This window comes from Stenella coeruleoalba, assembly GCF_951394435.1.
Source record: "Stenella coeruleoalba genome assembly, chromosome: 3".
NCBI classification, from domain to species: domain Eukaryota; kingdom Metazoa; phylum Chordata; class Mammalia; order Artiodactyla; family Delphinidae; genus Stenella; species Stenella coeruleoalba.
The window spans coordinates 57,764,000-57,782,867 of record NC_137148.1 but is presented as its reverse complement, the minus strand read 5'-3'; the positions used below and the strand labels follow the sequence as shown (position 1 = coordinate 57,782,867).

The 18,868-nt window shown below is 38.7% G+C and overlaps 1 protein-coding gene across 6 annotated transcripts in view; it reads right to left on the bottom strand.

Annotated features, from left to right (window-relative positions):
* The window catches only part of ARHGEF28 (Rho guanine nucleotide exchange factor 28), a 309,493-nt gene that overhangs the window by 9,378 nt on the left and 281,247 nt on the right, over positions 1 to 18,868 (bottom strand). For all 6 annotated transcript variants that reach the window (XM_079917337.1, XM_079917335.1, XM_079917334.1 and 3 more), the window contains one exon: positions 18,254 to 18,554. In XM_079917337.1, the coding sequence (XP_079773463.1) occupies positions 18,254 to 18,554 (301 nt within the window). The remainder of the gene's footprint in view (positions 1 to 18,253; positions 18,555 to 18,868) is intronic.

The following is an 18,868-nucleotide window of genomic DNA, read 5'->3' as shown; positions in this document are numbered from 1 at the left end:
AAAGTAGGAGGTCAAGGATGAGAACATCTCCCAGGAAGTAGAACAAAAACATGAAGAAATGGAAATAAATAGAAAAAACAAAACAGAAAAATCAGAGGCTCCAAGAGGTCCAATTTATAATTGGAAACAGTTCCAGTAAGATAAAACTGAAGAGAAGCAATTTTTTAAAGAAGAAAATGTCACAGATTCGAAGGAAATATATTTCTTGATTGAAAGAGTCTAATGAATAACCAGTAAAAATGATTTTAACAAAAGACTAGACTAAAGCATATTATAAAATTCATCCAAGAATGAATAAAGCGATAATTCTAGAGGCTTCCTAAAGCACAAACAGGTTGCAAACAAAGAATTAGGAATCAGAATGGAATCAGACTTCTTAACAGCAACGCTGAGAAGTGGAAGAATCAAATCCTTCAGAATTCTGAAGGAAAATAATTTGTGTATAGAATTCTAAGCCCAGATATATTATAAAATCCAAGTATAAAAGTAGCAAAAATAAATAAAGGAAATGAAAAAGACATTTCAACTGATTTGGAAAAAAAATCCTTTCATTATTAGATCTTTTCTTAGGAAGATTTAGAGATATGCTCCAACAAATAAAGGAATATGCCATAAAAGAGAAGGATTGGGACTGAGGACAATAGGATCCAACACAGGAGAGATATGAAGAGATGTCCCAGGTGACAGCTACACTGCTGGCCAGGACAGCAACAAGGGCATAGGAGAGTAAGAGGACAGAGGATTCTGGAAGGGAAATTTCCAGGAAGGAAGATGAAGCTGATAGATTTTGGAATGTGTTGAGTGTGTGTAAAATAACATTGATCAGTTATTGAGAGAAGTATAGGAACTCTGGAGGAAAATATAGGGGGTAGAAAAAAAGTGAGCAAATGAAAAAATAAGGCAGATGGTTAAAGTCTCAGTAGGATAGAACAATGACATTGTTTTTAGTAGCTTCTGTTCATACAGTTGATTTTTCTCCATCTTAAAAGGGCTCAGCTCTCACAAATGTCCTTTTCTAATCTTAAATGTCTACATATAAGTATAAATATGATTTTTCGGAAAACTACTTCTCAAAGTACGAAATATATTGAGCCCATTCTAAAAGAATGAACATGTCTGTATAATTAAGATTAGAGACTTCTGCAGTTCTAATATCTGCTGTTAGAAAAAAACCTTTATAAACAGGCACTTCAGAGAGGAAGAAACCTAAAAAGCTAATAAATATTAAAAAAGAACTAAATCTCACTGGTAATTAGGGAAGTACAAATTGAAAGAAAGGGGTTACCCATTCCATACCCATGATATCGGCAAATACTGAGAAGCCTAACAATGCTAAGTGTTGGGGAGAATCTGGAGAAACTCGACCTCTCGTACATTGCTGCTGAGACTTATACTATACAATTTTAGAGAGAAATCAGTAATACCCAGCGAAACCAAAGACATCCCTACTACTTCTAGGTGTTCATAATCTACATAAACTCTCACTCATGTGCACAAGGAGATGTGCATAAAAGAATGTATACTGAGAAGCGTTTGTAATACAAAAATATTGGAAACATCCTAATTGCTCATTAGTAAGGTAATGAATATGCTGGTGTTTATTCACGTAATGGAAGAGCATACAGCAGTCTAAAATTAACTATTTGTGCTACATGTACAAATATGCACGTTGAGTGAAAAAATAAGTTGCAAACAGACATATACACACATACACGTGGAGCGGGGGAGAAAGGGAAGAAGGGCAGGCTCTTTCATACTATCACTACGTACATATGTATCCATAAACAATATATCATTTTTTGTTTTCCACTACATTTATATGTATCCATAAACGATAAACAATATGTCATATTTTTGTTTTGTTAAAACAAAACAAAAAAATATGTTTATTGATACATATATATGTTTATGGCATCAAAACACACTGTGGAAATGATATACACCAATTATAGGAAACTGGATAACTCTGAATAGGAAAAAAGAAAAAGATAAGGGGAAGGGATTTCATATCTAACATTTCTTTCAAATAAAAAAAGGGCAAAGAGATATCTGAAGCAAATATGGTATAAAGTTAACATTTGTTAAATGCATGCCTGATACAGATTTTCTGTACTTTTCTGTAAGTTTGAAATTTTCATAATTAAAACTTTTATGTTAAAAAATGCATGAATATACACAGCAACCAATTGCAATATGTGGTCTTTATTTGCATACTGAGTCCAAAAAGCAAGCTGGAAAAAGGACACACGTACTACATTTATAAAACAATTGGAAACTTGAACCCTGACTATATGTTGATATTATGGAAGCTTTGATAATTTTTCCTAGGTGTGATAATAGTTTAAAAAAGAGAGCCTTATCTTTCAGATATGTATGTATCAGTACATACATACTGATGTATCAGTATATGCTTACAGATGATTTTTAGAATTTGCTTCAAAATAGCACAGGGTGTGTGTTGTTGCTGGGCATGGGGGATTGGTGGGTAGGAATCTACATAAATCACCACTGGTCATAATTTCCTAATTTTTTGAAGTTGGGTGATGGTACATGAGCAGTTATTATACTCCTCTGCTTAATTTTGTACATGTTTCAAACTGTGCATACATTCAGGTAATCAGGGAATATGTCAAGCTCAAATTTTAAATCAAAACAAATTAAGATGTTCCAACCTCAGAGTCCCTGTTAAGAAGCAGGGACAGCTTTTTAAGATTGTGCTGAATTAAACAATATGTAGGTCTCCAGCTACAAGGACAGGGCAGTATTTTCATGGCATTGAATTCCTCTTAAGGTTGTAGAGACCAGGGACTCCTAAGTACCATGGCAATAAAACTGGAAACTGCCTTCTGCAGGACTCTACCCACACTGAAAGAGTTATGCCTCTCATTTTGCTGAAAGAAGAACTGAATTCATTTCTCTGCCAGGTGAATAAGCAGAAAATCAACCTAGGAATTTTAATGCTGCATTTACTTCTTACTGGTTCAGCAGAGGGAAAAGCAGATGTTAAAATCCTTAAGCATACCAGATCCAGTGTTTTTCTTTAAACCAGAAGAAGGCAAGCAGCTAGATCAAACACACCCAAGCTAATTAGTTCTACCTCCTTCTTAATAATTATGTTATTACCAGACTTTTAAAAAAAGGCACCCAATTCTTTAAAGGTATATAAATGAGTGTTTTTTTCTCTTGATCAACTACAAAAGTATGAGATGTCAAAGAACTTACATGCCTTTTTCTGTTCTGAGAAGTTGGTATTTACAGTTTTCAGAGCAACATAAAATTTTTTCTTTTTGAAAACGAGAGTCACTTTGTAATTCTTATCTGTTTGAAATAACATTTGCTGGGAAGCCAAACCCTGAAATATCTTTTCCAACTGCAGCTTTGAATTTATGTCACTCAAAAATGATTAAAATTTTAGAAGTACAACATCATATATAGAAAATGTTTTGTTCAATGTAAATTTTCACACTCAACATTCTTTTCATATTTATGTTTGCAATCAGAGCAAAGATTACTATATTACATTTCTGGAAATTAAACACAAATACTTTTAGAAATTGTACCATTAGAGACGTAGGCAGTTTGCAGAACAGAGGCAACATTAGGACTTTATTAAAACAGGAATCAAATGAGAATATATATACTAAGATTAATTACTTTACTCCTTGAAGCCATCTCTTCCTATAGGAGATGATTTTACGTTGTCTTATGCATACAAATGTCATGTGGAGCTACTCTAGATGTTAATATTTGTGCTTCCTGACTTGTGACCTATGACTAACACTGGAGCCTAAGAAACCAATTTCCCTTTAATTATCTACAAGGTGACACAAATTCCCAAGTTTACACTACATCCTCCTCCTTTAGACAGATCTCTTTCTTCTGCAAACAACTCTTCTTAAGAAGGAGCCACAGCATTACCATACAATTTAACTTCTCTTTAGTGGAATCAGCCACCGAGAGCAAAGAGCAAGTAGCCTCAGTGACTTAGTGCCCAATGGCCCCAGCGCCTTCCAGACCAATAAGGGCCACTAAGCACACTGCCCTCTGACAGCCTGTTACCTCACAGAGTAGGAAGATGCAGACACAGATAACTATAAAAGAGGCTAATGAACACTGTCCACAGGTGGACACCACTTCAGAGATCTTCCAAAGAGAGCATTTTTAGATGTGGTAGCCAGGACAGGCTTCAGAGCAAAGACAGAACTGGAGTTGAGCCTGGCTGACCAGAATGTCAACAGGAAGAGGTGGCCTCGGGTGGAGGTATTTTAGGTAGAGCTCACCCCTACTGCAAAGGGGAGGAAATGCTGGATGCCATAAGAAAAGAGAGCTGTTGGGTCTGGTGGAATTATGAGTTAGGGCAGATAAATCAAAGGGGTGGGGATGTGTTGGAAGATTGTGGCGGGTTTTGAATGGGAATGCTGGGAGTTTTAACTTTAGGAGGTAAGTTTTGCAGCTGCTGGTGATCAGGACCCTTCTATGGTCCCGTGTCTATCTACATACTTGGCTTCACCTGCACATGTAGGTCCAAGGCAGGGTCAGAAGGGAGCTGTTATTCCCCATTTTTCATCTGCTTGGAATAAGCCCACATTTAGCCAGTCATGTTTCCATCCCTTTGATGGACAGAACATTATTTATTTTTTCAGTTAGGAGAGGGTGTGTCAGAAGGAAAACTGTTTTGAGCTTCTTGTCCATTCACTCTTCAATCAACACTGAGTGCCTAGTATGTGCCCTGCACTGGGTCGGACACCAGGGAAACCGAGTTGAACAAGACTTTGTCTCAGCACCCAGGAAGTCTATAGCCCATACAATCACTTCAAAAACTGTTCCAGTTTCTTCAAAGCTAAATAGGCACCAATTCCAGGATGAATTCTACTCCTAGGTATTTATCCAGAAAAGTGAAAACATAATTCACAAAAAGCCTTGTACAGACTGTTTATAGCAGTTTTATTTATAAGAGCCAAAAGCTAGAAATAAGCCAGGTATCTATCCACAGAAGACTGGATAATTGTGGTAAATTCATCTAAGCAAGATTCCTTAGTAATAAAAGGGAACCAATTACAGATTCATGCAACAGCATGGATGCATCTCAAAAACAGTATGTTGAGCGAAAAAACCCTGGACACACAAAGGTACGTAGTATTTGATTCCATGTCATTCTAGAATAAGCAAAATTAACCTGTGGTTGATGGAAAGCAGATGAGTAGCTGCTTCTGGGAGTGAAGGTTGGTTGGTAAGAGGTAGAAGGGAGCTTTCTAGAGTGATGGCAGTACTCTGTGCCTTGAAATTCTTTCCACAAAAATGATTGAATAATAGAGTTAATATCTGAGCATTCAATGTATGTAAATATCTCAAACAAACAATATATAGCAACTTAAGAGTCCAGAGGGAAAACAAGTGACAAAATATGGTGGAAAGTAACACAAGGATTTACTGGACACTAGAATCACAAGGAAAGCTCCTAACCCAGATTGGGAGGGTCTGGATGGGCATTTGGAGGAAAGTGACCCTGGAGCTGGGGTCTTGAAAGATGAACAAGAGTTTACCAGGTTGAGAATAAAGGGTGGAGGAGAGGATATTCCTGAAAGAGGAAATAGATGTACAAAAGGGGCAGATTTATGGCCTTTCACATAAATGGAAGAACTTCCTACGGCTGGACCACAGGGAGAGAAAGGACAGAGCAGCATGAGATGAGGCTGAGAGATCAGAGGTCAGATCAGGCCTCCAGGCCCAAGCCCATAACCTCCTGCGCTTCATCAGCAATGACTAATTTCAGCACACGGTGCATTTGAATAAGCCCAAGGAAGGTGACCCAAAAAAGCCCTAAGAGGACTGGACACAAATCCTTATCCACAGGCCCAAATGCTGGCCTAGGGGCTAAACAAAACTCTATCTAAAATTCATTGTGTTGTATTTGGTATTCAGAAGACAACCCACGTGGTAAATCACGTCGGCATATGTCGTTTGGATTTCAATTGTTCCTACGGGAGAAAGGGTGTATTTGAAGGGTGTGCCATACACAATGAGTTTATTTCAACACCCACTTACATCACTGGTTTTCTTCCTAGTATACTTTAAGGAATAGTAGCCCTGCAAGGTTCTGGGCTGGAGAAGAGGATGTTGTGGTTAAATAGGTTTGGTATGTGCCACTTTTGGAGAGTCACAGTACACATGAGCACAATGAAAGTTTTGAAGAAGTTGTGTAGTCGCCAAACCGCCATTTCCCAGTACCATCTGATTATGGGAACCTTCTATCATGTACTGTGGAATGTTTTTTGAGAAGTGTCTATTTAGATAATACTCCAATGAGACATAATATGTCCTTCAGGTCCCCAGAGCAACTATTTTGGAAGCGGCCCAGTGGATGAAGCAACTGAATGTTCTTCCTAATGCTCTGCTCCTTTTTTAACACAAGGTATAACAGTAACAGTGACAATAACTGTGTCTACTGAGGGTTTCCAAAGTTCTCAGAATTGTACGTTTCGTCTTATAAAACCCTCATACCACCTACAAGGTAGATACTGTCAGAAGTCCAATTTTACAGATGAGGAAACTGACACACACCAAGTTTAAACACTTGCTTAAGTTTTCACAGGGGGTAAATCTGAACCCAGGCCTTCTATCTTCACCACTATGCCACTCAGCCACCTCCACTGTTCAGTATTAATCAAGTTTATTCCTTCATGCATTCATTTGTTAATCTATTCATTGATTCATTCATTCAAATCCCTCATGTAAAAGTGAAGTACCAGAAAATACACCTAAAGTTCATTACATTGGAAAAAGCATCGTTTTAGTCTATGTTTGCTGAAACTTGGTTTAGGAGGTGGGAGAAGATGTATTCTTTATCTTTTCATCTTTGAATGACGGGGAAATATCACATCACCTACCTCCTTCACATGAACATATGTCTCGTCTTGACCATTCTGGTCAAAAATGATATTGCTAGGCAGGTTTCCGCCCCAGTGTTTTTTCTGGGTCCTTGTTGAATTAGTCATTTAATCATGCGCTTCATGAAATAAATTTTCTGAAATTTTCCTGAACCACACATCCTCAAAGTTAGCCAATGGTCTAAAAAGATAAAATAACCATCTCTAAAAAAAATGCCCACCATATCTATATATTACCTATATCTCTTATCTGAAGAGGAAATATTTTAATTTGAAATATTGTAACTCACTGGCAGCAGCATTTGCAAAAACCCTTCCATATTCCTATCAGAAGCAATGATAATTTCTTTGAGTAGGATAATTTTAATGTGATTTTCCCCAGTACTTTGCTCACACAGTTAAGATTTAAGCTTTTCCCCGCTACATCCATTAAGGTAATCACCTCATACCCAGCTCAGAGCAGAGGTAGCTCATAAAAGACAAATGTAGTATCTGATCTTTCACGATGCTTTACCTCAGGCTGCTTGTTCAGCATAAAATAACTAAAATTTTTTAAAAAATCTTTGCACATAGTTGAGTGAAGTACCCTAAAAGGCAGCTAAACACACCCTCCCCCTTGCAGTACTGCTGCATTCTCTTTTCAAGGGGGATGGGATTCCAGTCCGCAGTCCTCGGGGACACATCAGTGTGCGACTGTACTTCCTCACACTGGAGCCCAAATGCAAAATAGGGCCTCATGATTATGCTGACTAACAGACCATCAGATTTTGGCCCAAACCTTCCTTTTGTTTTCTCCTTCCAAGCTATGTGCCAGTGAAAAGTAGTTTGCACATGCAAAACTTTGTGGGTGCATTTCAGAGCTCCTGCTGAACAGAAGCATCAAGTGTCTAAAAATACAGGATGAGCTCTACTTTGTGTATAATCTATCATGCCAACCTGGACTCATTAACAAGTAATCAAAAACAGGTTAGCTATTTTTGGTAGGAATAAATTTATCAAGAGTCAGAAGTTTAATCTACTCATTGGAAGTAACGCAGCTTTAAAAGCCTTTAGTTTCTTAAAAGAAGGTTCCATTTTAATCAGATGGAATATATATTAAGAATTATACATTCCATATTCTTGTTATATAATAACATCCCCAAAACAGAGCCATATGGAAACAAGTCAAGAAAACACAACCTACATTTATCCAAGAGTTTAGGCTTACGTAATTTTAAGAATATTTAATAGCTCCATATTTACTACACTAAAATAAGAAGAAAAAATAATCCAGCACAGCTAAACAGTTGACTGCAAGGGTGCGTCTGAAATGACAAGAATACAAGCCTAAGATCCTAAACACAGATTCTAGAAGCTTTTGGCAAAGCCAAGTATGTGAAGTCTCTTTCTCCTTGACTCCTAATATCTCACCATCCCACCTTCTGCCATCTGCCTCTAGCAAATGTCAGTGGATTCCCAGGATGGAAGCATGTTTCCTTTCTGATTCATTCCTGAAAGACTCCCCAAAATATGGCCTACTGCAACTGAGCATGACTGCCCTGAATTCACAGGAAATCACCAAAGCCATAGTCTTCTTTCAGCCATCCAGAAGAATCAAGAATCCCTCCCATCTAAAGGACTGGTGTCTAAATCGAACACTTACAGACTCCTATACTGACAGCCCAAACCATCTTTGAGAAATAGGAACTTCAAAATTCAGAGTCTACAAGAAAGTACTGAGGCTTCTGAGGACACGTTAGAAAACAGAGCGTTAAAATCACCTCCTGATTTGGGGTTTTGCATGGACAGGGCTCTGAGCAGGCGATTCCTGTTTTTTGTTGCTGGCGGATTTATGAGACTCTTAGAACGCAAGGCCCTTATTGCAATGTTATAACATTCTGTGTGATTAACTGATTGCAAATCACTGCACAGGGTGCCAAGATTGCTGGTAGGAAGCAGGTCATTAAATAAAATTAAAACTCTGCCAATGCTTCTTCCAAAGCTTTACAGCAGCACCAGTCCTTACAAAATGACCTCAATTCACCTGAAAGTCTCCAGTATTTTTGGCAGATGATCCAAATATTCTATATTTAATCCAAACATCCAGCATGTTATGTTTTAGGAAGAAAAACCTGTAGTGTAATGAAATTTGCACAAAGAGAGCTATGGAAAAGAGTGAAAATAATGAAATTCTGCACAGTCGTACTGTGAAATTGTTCAGCAAAAGGCTCAGGGTCCTATCTTGCAGAACCGGGAACCTCTGTAAGACCACATTTTTCCTTAGGTAAACCTTCAAACCAAGCATTAACATTTCAAATTAAATTGAATTAATATCTTACCTAGAAAGCGAATGGGTACCCGGGCCCCCTCTCCAAGCAAACTCCACAGTGATTTATCATGGCAAATTAGCATCTCCACAGATCAAAACCCAGGCCCCGGCTTACTTATTATCTGGCTCGAAGTCTGAGCAGAAAAAGAGGACAAGACGTTGCCTCCTCAGCCAACTGTTTCTGGGGACTAACCAGCTGAGGACACATAGGTGCCTTTCAGTCAGTCTGTCTGGGGTAGAGCAAAGGGATATATTCCTTAAGATGCCACCACATTTAATTTTAAGATTGCTATGATAAATATATGATCTTTCAGGCAATACTTTAAGGCTGACAAGTAGAAGGTGCTGCCAGGGAAATCGGTTCACATTCTAAGAGTGTACTTAACGAAACAAATACTAATTGTTTTGCCTGGGGAGATACAGTGGACTGTTAAATAGGACTTAGCAGAAGAAAAAGGGTTTAAGAAAGTGTTTCACTGATGCTGAGCTAGCTGCCCATGTTTAATTTACTGGTGTTCAAGCTACTTTATGGTTAAAAAAGAAATGCCCCAGTGAACAGATAGGCTGACTAACTGTTGTTCATATAACAATTAAATGCTAAATTGTTTATGTGACATCTTCCTCAAAGGACAGCAATGAATTCATTTCTACTTGTTTAGAATAAATTAAGGCATTTTATGGAGAATATGTTTTAACTGTTTGAGCTTTCATTTGCTACACATGGCCATGTGTGGTTATACGTACAATATTCTAAAGGGAAAAATAACTCATATAAGAAGATGCTCTCTAGAGCTGAACAAAGAGTACCTATATCAAACTGATAAATGAGGCTATACGTCTGAAGACAAATTTATTTCAACATTAATGGGAAGAAAAGTTGGCAACTGTTAAAGTCTGCTACCTAGAATCCAGAAAGGTATTCATGGCAAGCAATTTTATAGTTATCCTGATATTTCAGGAATGCCACCTCACATATACCCATCTTAAAAAGTTTTCAAACTCACTCAACCCAGGTAGCTAGCCTGAAGCACTTGCCTCCTCCACCTATATTAACCCCCATCACACTCCACAAGTCTATTGGCTTTCCTCAACCTGTTTCAATGCCTCAGTCAAGTCAAGCTGTGTGACTCAAGCTCATAGTTGCTTTCATTTCTGCTAAAGAGTGTGGACCTTGACTCCTTCATTCATGTCACAAATTTTTATCAAATGTTCATTAGATGCTAAACACTGTGCACTGTGCTTTGTCAATTGTGATAGAGCAACGAACAAAGGAGATAAATGGAGCGCCCCACTCTCTTGAAGCTCATTCTACAGTGGGACAGGCAGACCTTACATAATTTATTACACATGTCATTAATTCAAATTATGAGAAGTGCTAACAAGGGGTGCTTCCTGGTGATTCTGAGCCTTGATTTTTATCAGTCTATACAGGACTAACAAGGACAAATAAATTCAGGATAACTGAACTCAAAAAGAGATTAAGGTCATAAACCAGAACACAATTTTTAAATTTAAAATTGGTTTAAACCAAAATACTCCTGTTGGGTGTTCTCAACATTTTCTTTCTGGCAGGAAAGTCTATTCAGGGAACTCAAGTATTATCAGAAGTTTTCCTGGGGATATATTGATATAATGCAACCATTTATATAATGCAACCCATGAGGGTTGGATGTTCTGTAGATATGGAAGTTCTACATCCCAAGTTGAGATGTTCAGTCTTGCTGCCAAAATCTCTCTTAACATTTGGTTCTGAAAACATGGTTGACTGATGTAACTTCTTCTCTCAGAGACGAACAAAGGGAAACAAAATGCTGTGACTTATTTCCTAAGACAGTTCCAGTGATATACTAACAAACACCTCCTCTTAGACCAATATGGAAAAGTAGTTAACCCTTTATATTCTAATCTATTTCCAGTCTGAGTAAAAAAAGTCCCCAATTTACATATTTTTTAAAAATCACATTTGAAACTATTGGCTTCCTGCTGACATTTAGGAGACATTTTCATTTCTATCAGCAGGCCACCTCTGAATCACAATTACAATGAATTCTTTCTACCAGGTAGGGATGAAGCTGAAGTTCACCGGATCCCAGAATATCCTTGGCAATTTTTTTCTTTTTAAGTTCTGCTAACACTTCCTTCTCTTTTGTACAGATGAAGAATTAAGGCTTAGGAATCACGCAGCAGCCATACGAGCCTGAGTTAGCATTTGAACCGAGGTTCTCTAACATCAGGCCCAGTGCAGGGGAAGATAACAGGACGCTGCTTCAGAATCACTTAAGGAAAATGTCAGATACACAAATTTGCAGGCCCAGCCAAGTCCTACCAAATCAGAATCTCTGCACAGAGGAATTCGTATTTCTATTGCCTTCTCCCAGAAACCATGGTACACAGCCAGCTACAGTAACCACGGTTCTAGCAGCCAATCCCACCCACGGCATCTCACTTCTCATGAGCCTCACAGTTAGAGGGTGGCCCTCCGTAACACCATCACAGGATTTTGGGAGCTGGAGTTGGGGGGGGGGGAAGTGAAAAAGAAAAGTTGTCTTCTTTGAAACACAGAGACAGCAACCACCATCTCACAGGATGTTGTAAAGGGCAAATGAGACCATGAATTCAAAATGTGCTTTTGAACGGCATGAAGTACCATATAATATTACATTAATTCACCCAAAGGTGAATTAACTGGGATGGAATTTCCAAGCCAAGAGGAATATAAACGTCTCAATTTAAGTGAAAAAGAAAGTACAGGTTAGACCATCTAATTTTACAAATAAAGTTTTACTGGAACACAGCTAATCTCATTCTTTTTTTTTTTAACATCTTGATTGGAGTATAATTGCTTTACGGTGGTGTGTTAGTTTCTTAATGTACTGTCTACGGCTGATTTAGAGCTATAACGGCAGAGCTGACTATATGCGACAAAGACTGACGGCCTGAAAAGACGCAAGTATTCACTGTGTGGTCCTTTAAGGAAAAGTCTGCCACGCCCTCTGAACCAGATGGTCATATTTTTCTTAGGCAAACATTAAACATCAGTCCTTAGCTGAACACCCCACATTTTAGGCAAGTCCTGAAAATTGAATTTTCACGGTTGGATGGACATGGGGGTGAGAGAGGAGACAGTCCCCAGATTCTGATTTGTGGAAGGCATGATGTTTTCTTTGCCCACTTTGGGTCATTGTCCCAGGAGTCATTGAGACTGACAGGAGCACGCCTTATCCTTCAGGTATGTTTGGTACCTAAATGGTTACAAACTTTCCTTGCAAACCCAACCCTTAATCACTTTGAGAGTAAAGCCCCACTGTACTAGAGAGGTCAAATATGTAACCCACAGACCACATATGTGTGTATGTACATGTATGCATATATGTACTTGTATGTAGGGTGGGTTAAGCTAAGGATGACCCAAGGTCAGGCCTAACCCCCTGGAATCCTTCATACTGAGTAGGTTCCCACTTTAGCAGCTTGTTCAAACCAAATTGGAAGCTCGGCGGGGATGAACAGCCAGCCACACGGCTGGCTGGCTGCCTCTGAATCCACCCACCTGCTGGTTTTGCTCTCCTGCTGTGTACTGGGCTCTATTCACTAAGGCGGGATGGCCCTGGCCCAGCTGGCTCACATAGCAAACCTGCCCCCAGAGAACTATGCAGTCAGGAAGTTGGCAGTCAGCACCCTTGGCTCACCAGGCTCTACAAGCAAATGGCATGTTTCCCTTTCCTGGTACAAAATCTGCAAAATCATCTATACTTGTCAGTGAGAAAAATTAAAATTAAGTCTTTGAGCCCAATTATCTATGCTCTTGTCATAACGCAGATGACCGAGAGCAAGCAGTATTTATGATTTCCTTTAAAATGTTAACCAAAGTGATAGCCAAGATTCTAGAAGAAAAGATAAAGAGCTGATCAATGATTTCCCAATTTTGACTTCCACAAACTCCCATAGATATATCTGGATAATAACTTGATATCATATGAATATTCTCAACCCTTCAGCTTTGGTTTTATTTAAGCAATCCAAAATAAAGGCATCTAATATTCCCTCCCAATCATACAGAGAGTTCAAAATTCCCAAAGCTCTTTAATTAAGGTCTAGGTTTGGGAAAATGTCCTAATGAATATATAGACATTTTTCTGCCCTAATTCCTGTATTGACACAGGCTTGATAACAGATACCTATATCTACAAATATAAAGAATTAGATATTTACCACAATTTTACTGTGACGCATTTTTTTAAACAAAGTTTACTTCACTCCCCTAACCAAGTTAAAAAAAAAAAAGCTCAGATTGTTAAATTATAGTTCAAATATGGTACATTTTTTTAAAAAATTAAAGCTTTCATGGCACCTAAAAACAGCAAAGAGAAAATAATAATTTTATCCTGTGTTAAAGGCTGAATTGTGTCCCCCCCCAAATTCCTATATTAAAGTCCTAACCCCCATTACCTCAAAATATATTCGAAGATAGAGCCTTCAAAGAAGTAATTAAGTGAGGTCATTAAGATGGGTCCTAATCCAATATGGCTGATGTCCTTTAAGAAGATGAAATTAGGACACAGATTTGCACAGAGCAAAGACCATGTGAAGACACGGAGAAGATAACCATCTATAAGCCAAGAAGAGAGGCCTCAGAAAAAGCAACCCTGCCAACACCTTGATCTTTGACTTCCAGCCTCCAGAACTTGATTATGGCAGCTCTAGCAAACTTACACATCCACCTTTTCAAATACTTCTTTGTCACTGAAGTCTATATGATCTAACGCCAGCTTCAGTTTTATGGGAAATTGCCTGTAGGTCTTTAATAAAGCTTCCTTCCACACAGATAACACAAATAAGGTACCCATTTCTGAATCATAGAATATTTTTAAAACGTTAGAAATTATCACGTACTCACTTCTTAAAGACTATTACTTAAATACTAACTACAGCATAGCCTTTTATTTGGAAATTTTCTATTCTATTTCCATATGTAAAAAACATGTCATTGAAAGTTTAACGCAGCTGTCTGTATTTAAAAAAATATAACAACATTGCCAAGATGAAGTATTCTGAATACAATGCTTTGAATTTGAAAATATTTTGATGGGCACCAAATTCTAACAAGCAGCAAAGCGAAACACTCTTCTGGAGTCCAAACTTGATAAAGTTATTCTTTTTCCAATGTCAACTACGTGACTAAGGCATGAAATTTGGTTCTCGATTTAAATTTTATCATATGCGTTATGGCAAAACTATGATGCTTTAACTACATTGAAAAGGAACTTTTTAGGTAACCTGCAAATGTTGAGGTACAGATAAAAATATAACTGAAAAGGGAGACTAAGAAGATTTCAGATTAATTACCATACCAGAAAGTATTTTCTCTGTTGATTAATGAAAAAAAGGCAAATATAAACTAAAAGAGACACTGAGTAAATAGTCCTAGAATTCTAAAGCTAGGAGAGAAAAAAAAAGGCACAGAAAGAATGTTTTTTGTTGGTTTTGCCTTTAAGAAGACTAATACAGTTGAGCATTTCATGGGGCCAATTACATAGCAATTGTCCTACAGGGACTATATTGTTTAAAGAAATTCAAATTTTCTGTAGTCTTGGCTAGTGTCCCTCAGAGGAGTGCAGATTAAGTTCCTAAGCCAACCATCTCTTCCACTATAAATAAAATCAAATACCAACTTGGATCTAACGTTCAAACATCAAGAATTTTGTTCATGAGACAACTTCCAAAACTGGAAAGTAAAGTTCTTTATAAAGTATTACCTTAAAAAATATTTACAAGTAACACAGGGATATTGTTAGGCAACACTAGAGAAACAAATGATCCTTAACAAAATGTGTCTTATGGGAAAAAAGTGAAGCTGAAGGGTATTTATATCTGAAGATCCTCAGAGCTCATGCAAGCACTGGCCACCACAGCCCAAATGATTGAGAAATATTTTCCAAATGGTAATATTAAAAAAAGAAGGAAGGGACGAAAACAACAACAAAGAACTGGACCTTCCTCATGAACATCTGCCAGATATTACAATAGGAGTTATTCTAGTTCTACTCCAACTTCTTTTAAAAGGACAATTCAAAACAGCATTCTAGAAATTAACAACGTGCAGTGTAATGGTTCAGAGCATGGGCTCCGGAACCAGTCTTCCCAGTTCCTCTCTGGCTCTGCTATTTACTAGCTCTGTGGCCTTGGACAAGTCACTGAACCTCTCTGTGCCTCAGTTTCCCCCCTCAAATGGAGATAATAACAGAACCAGCTCAGTGGGTGGTTGTGAGTACTAAATGAATTTCTCCATGTCAAACCTTAGCACAGTGCTTGCAGTTTGGCAAGTGTCATATAACTGTCAGTGGTGGCAGTGGTGATGGAGATATTGAAAAACCAACTGAACACAAAGTGCACAGGAAAATGTCTGGTGAAGCCTGGCTTGAACAAACTAAATGAAAATTCCAATCTAGGTGACAGCTAAACACGTTAGAGAATTTCATTTACATACAATTTTTTCCACCAGGCTTACTGCTCCCAAAATTCACATTTCCACTTATCTGAGCTGCTCTTAGGCACCCAGTACAAGACCAGACAAAAGAGCAAAGCATTCTTTAAGAAGCTGCCTGAAAACAGCTGACCTTAGGGCCTACTGATGAAACCAAAGCACGGTTAAACACACATTTAACAACAACACCAGCCAAGAACAGGAGAGGCAAACTTCGTTAGCCAGGGTAGTTGTCACTGATGACCACTCACACAAAGATACAAGAGCAAGTGTGGAAGCAGGGGACATTGACGTGGCATCATCCTTGATTCTGGCACGTGGACTGTCCCCCCCTCCCGCCTCCCACCCCCTCCCCCCCGGCCTACGTGGACAGCACAAGCAGAGTCTAGTGAAGACCACATCGGTGGCTTATGTTGAGCTACTTTTTTTTTTTTTTTTGCGGTACGCGGGCCTCTCACTGTTGCGGCCTCTCCCGTTGCGGAGCACAGGCTCCGGACGCGCAGGCTCAGCGGCCATGGCTCACAGGCCCAGCCGCTCCGCGGCACGTGGGATCTTCCCGGACCGGGGCACGAACCCGTGGCCCCTGCATCGGCAGGCGGACTCTCAACCACTGTGCCACCAGGGAAGCCCATTGAGCTACCTTTGATTCTAAGAACCGTGAAAACTCTGGAGTGGCTTGAACAATTTTATCTGGCCCTGACAACCCTCTTAAGAATATATATCCAATTTTCATTCCACTTCCCTACCACCTCCTTAATCTCTGACTTTCTTCTCTCTCCTCCAGAAACTGCTTATCACGCTTAAGTAAACAAACGTAAATAGGGTTTTCTGACCAGTTGCAAAACTCCAGCGCTTGACAGCCCACACTGCATTTCTGATCTAATCCCCCCTGCACACACCAGGACGCTCCTGAGAGAGGAAGGCCAGAGTTGATTTTGCTCTCTTCTATCAATGTCCTGAGTGTCCTTGGCCTACACTGGACACAACATCTGAAGCTGAAGCACGTTTTCTCAGCATTTCCCTGGGCTATATTTAATTCCTTACATGTGGAGACACTGGTTTTGTATATAATTACTGTTTATTTCCTTAGTACATGTTCTGTCTCCTGTATGCAGGCTGCCAAATGTTTAAAAGCTTTCTACTTTAAAGCACAAGTCAACAGAAACAGGTAGGAGATACAGAAAAAGCAGAAATACTTCTTTCAAACAAAAGTGTAATGTGGTTTAACTCAAACTGAGTTTCTGAATTACCCCAAAGCCAGTATGCAAAATCACAGTGACAACACAGAAAGCACTGCAGATAGCAACTTAATGAATCCAACACAGCAAAGCAACATGTATCAAGAGAAGGCATTCTGCAATATGGTCTCTGTAGTGTTAGGGCTGCAACATAATACATTAAAGGGGTTACACTTTGCTACATTCTGCCCATTTTTTAAACCCCAATTCACTGTTCCATTTTGTTTCTTTTTTATTTAAGGAATACTTGAAACGATACTTAAAGAACTATTTCATTCTCTCTTATATGCTGACAAGAAATAAGAATGTTACAGCAATGACTGAACAATGTAAAGAATTATCCACTGCTAAGAATCAACATACTTTGGGTTAGTAATACATCTACTTTCAGGCAGTGTCAGAATTATTTACTCTCTAATTCGGAGAAGCTGAACACATTTAAACCTTTTCATTGCTGACAAATTATCCTACTGACAAACTAAGAATAACTATGAAGCATGGAAACCAATCTCTGTCCAGTTCTGAAGAGCTCTATACCACTGCTTGTTTCACGTTTCTGAAACATTTTGCTGTCGGTGATTTATTTCCCATCCATGTGGCCAGCCATTTGTTTATTCTATTGCATGCCATCTGTTTTTCGGTAGAGAGGTTTTGAGTTCTTCTCATTCCCTACCTCATATCCCACAGAAAACAATTTATAATAGACATAGAGTTAAATCATTTGGATTCATGTGGAGTTGGTAACTCGAGCTGCCTTTCATTTATATTTGGCAAATGCTTTAATGGGATTAGCAAATTGTGTCATTACGAGGTACTTACGGAGACACAACACCTTTTTTTTTTTTTACAATGACAAATGATGTTAACAGTTTCATTTGGGGTATTTAACGGCAGTACAGAAGATTTTACTAACATTGCAGGAAATTGCCCCGAGAGACAATAAAGCCCTACCACAAACCCTGTCCATATCTTTTATTTCTGAGAGTCAACAAGTATGTGTATCAGGATGTGGTTGGGTCTACAGTGAGGAATAAATATCAAGTTGCTTCACTTTTCAAGGAAAGTTATTATTTAACCCACAGACCTAAAAACCCTGTCTGGTTCTCACATCTCAGTGGCATCCTCTAAGCCCTCCAACCATGGTCTAGTTGTCTCAGTGTTCACAAGTGATGGCCCCCAGACTTCCCCAAAGAAAAGTTTATGCCACAAAGTCCAGCTCATCAGCACCAATTTATTCCCATTCTAGGGCCCACTTTGAGTTGCTCTAAAGAAGAGCCAACCATTCAGAAAAACAGCTCCTTGTGGAAACTATACAGATGATGTTTAAAGTATTAATTACCATTTTTACAAGAATCCTTGCTGCTTTGGTGGAGAGGGGGTATCTGATGACAGGACCCAGCGGCTATCCACAGTTCATGGCTGACGTCCAAGGGCTGAGAAATGTTCATCTTGAGGTCTACTTGATTTTCACTAGTCCTTACCAAATCGGAGTGAGATATACTTGGGGGGTAAGTGGCATCCTGATGGATATCTGCTGGAGTTGGTTCGTTCAAAGTGTTAAGTGACATTTGCGCTAAAGCTTCATTGATGAAGAATGAATTTTCATGACATAAACCCTCAGATTGATTAAGTTCCATTACCTGTGTAAGAAAAAAGAAAAAACACAATAATTCTTCCAGCAATTTGCACCAGTTTTATAAAGTATTTATTCCTAACAGAATTTAGCAATCAAGATTTTAATGAGTGAGGTGGAAAAGGATATTACCCTTGACTCCCTCCTCCCATCCCCTTTTAATGAGCTAGTACCAAAAACTTCAATTGGCAACACACAGCATATCTTAAAAGAAATAAAAATCAAATGAAAAGACACATGCAGCTGTGTGCTCACTGCCATTAAAGTGTTTCTACTTTAAGGGAATAGCATTTTCACTTTTGCTAAATAAAAGTTGAAGAC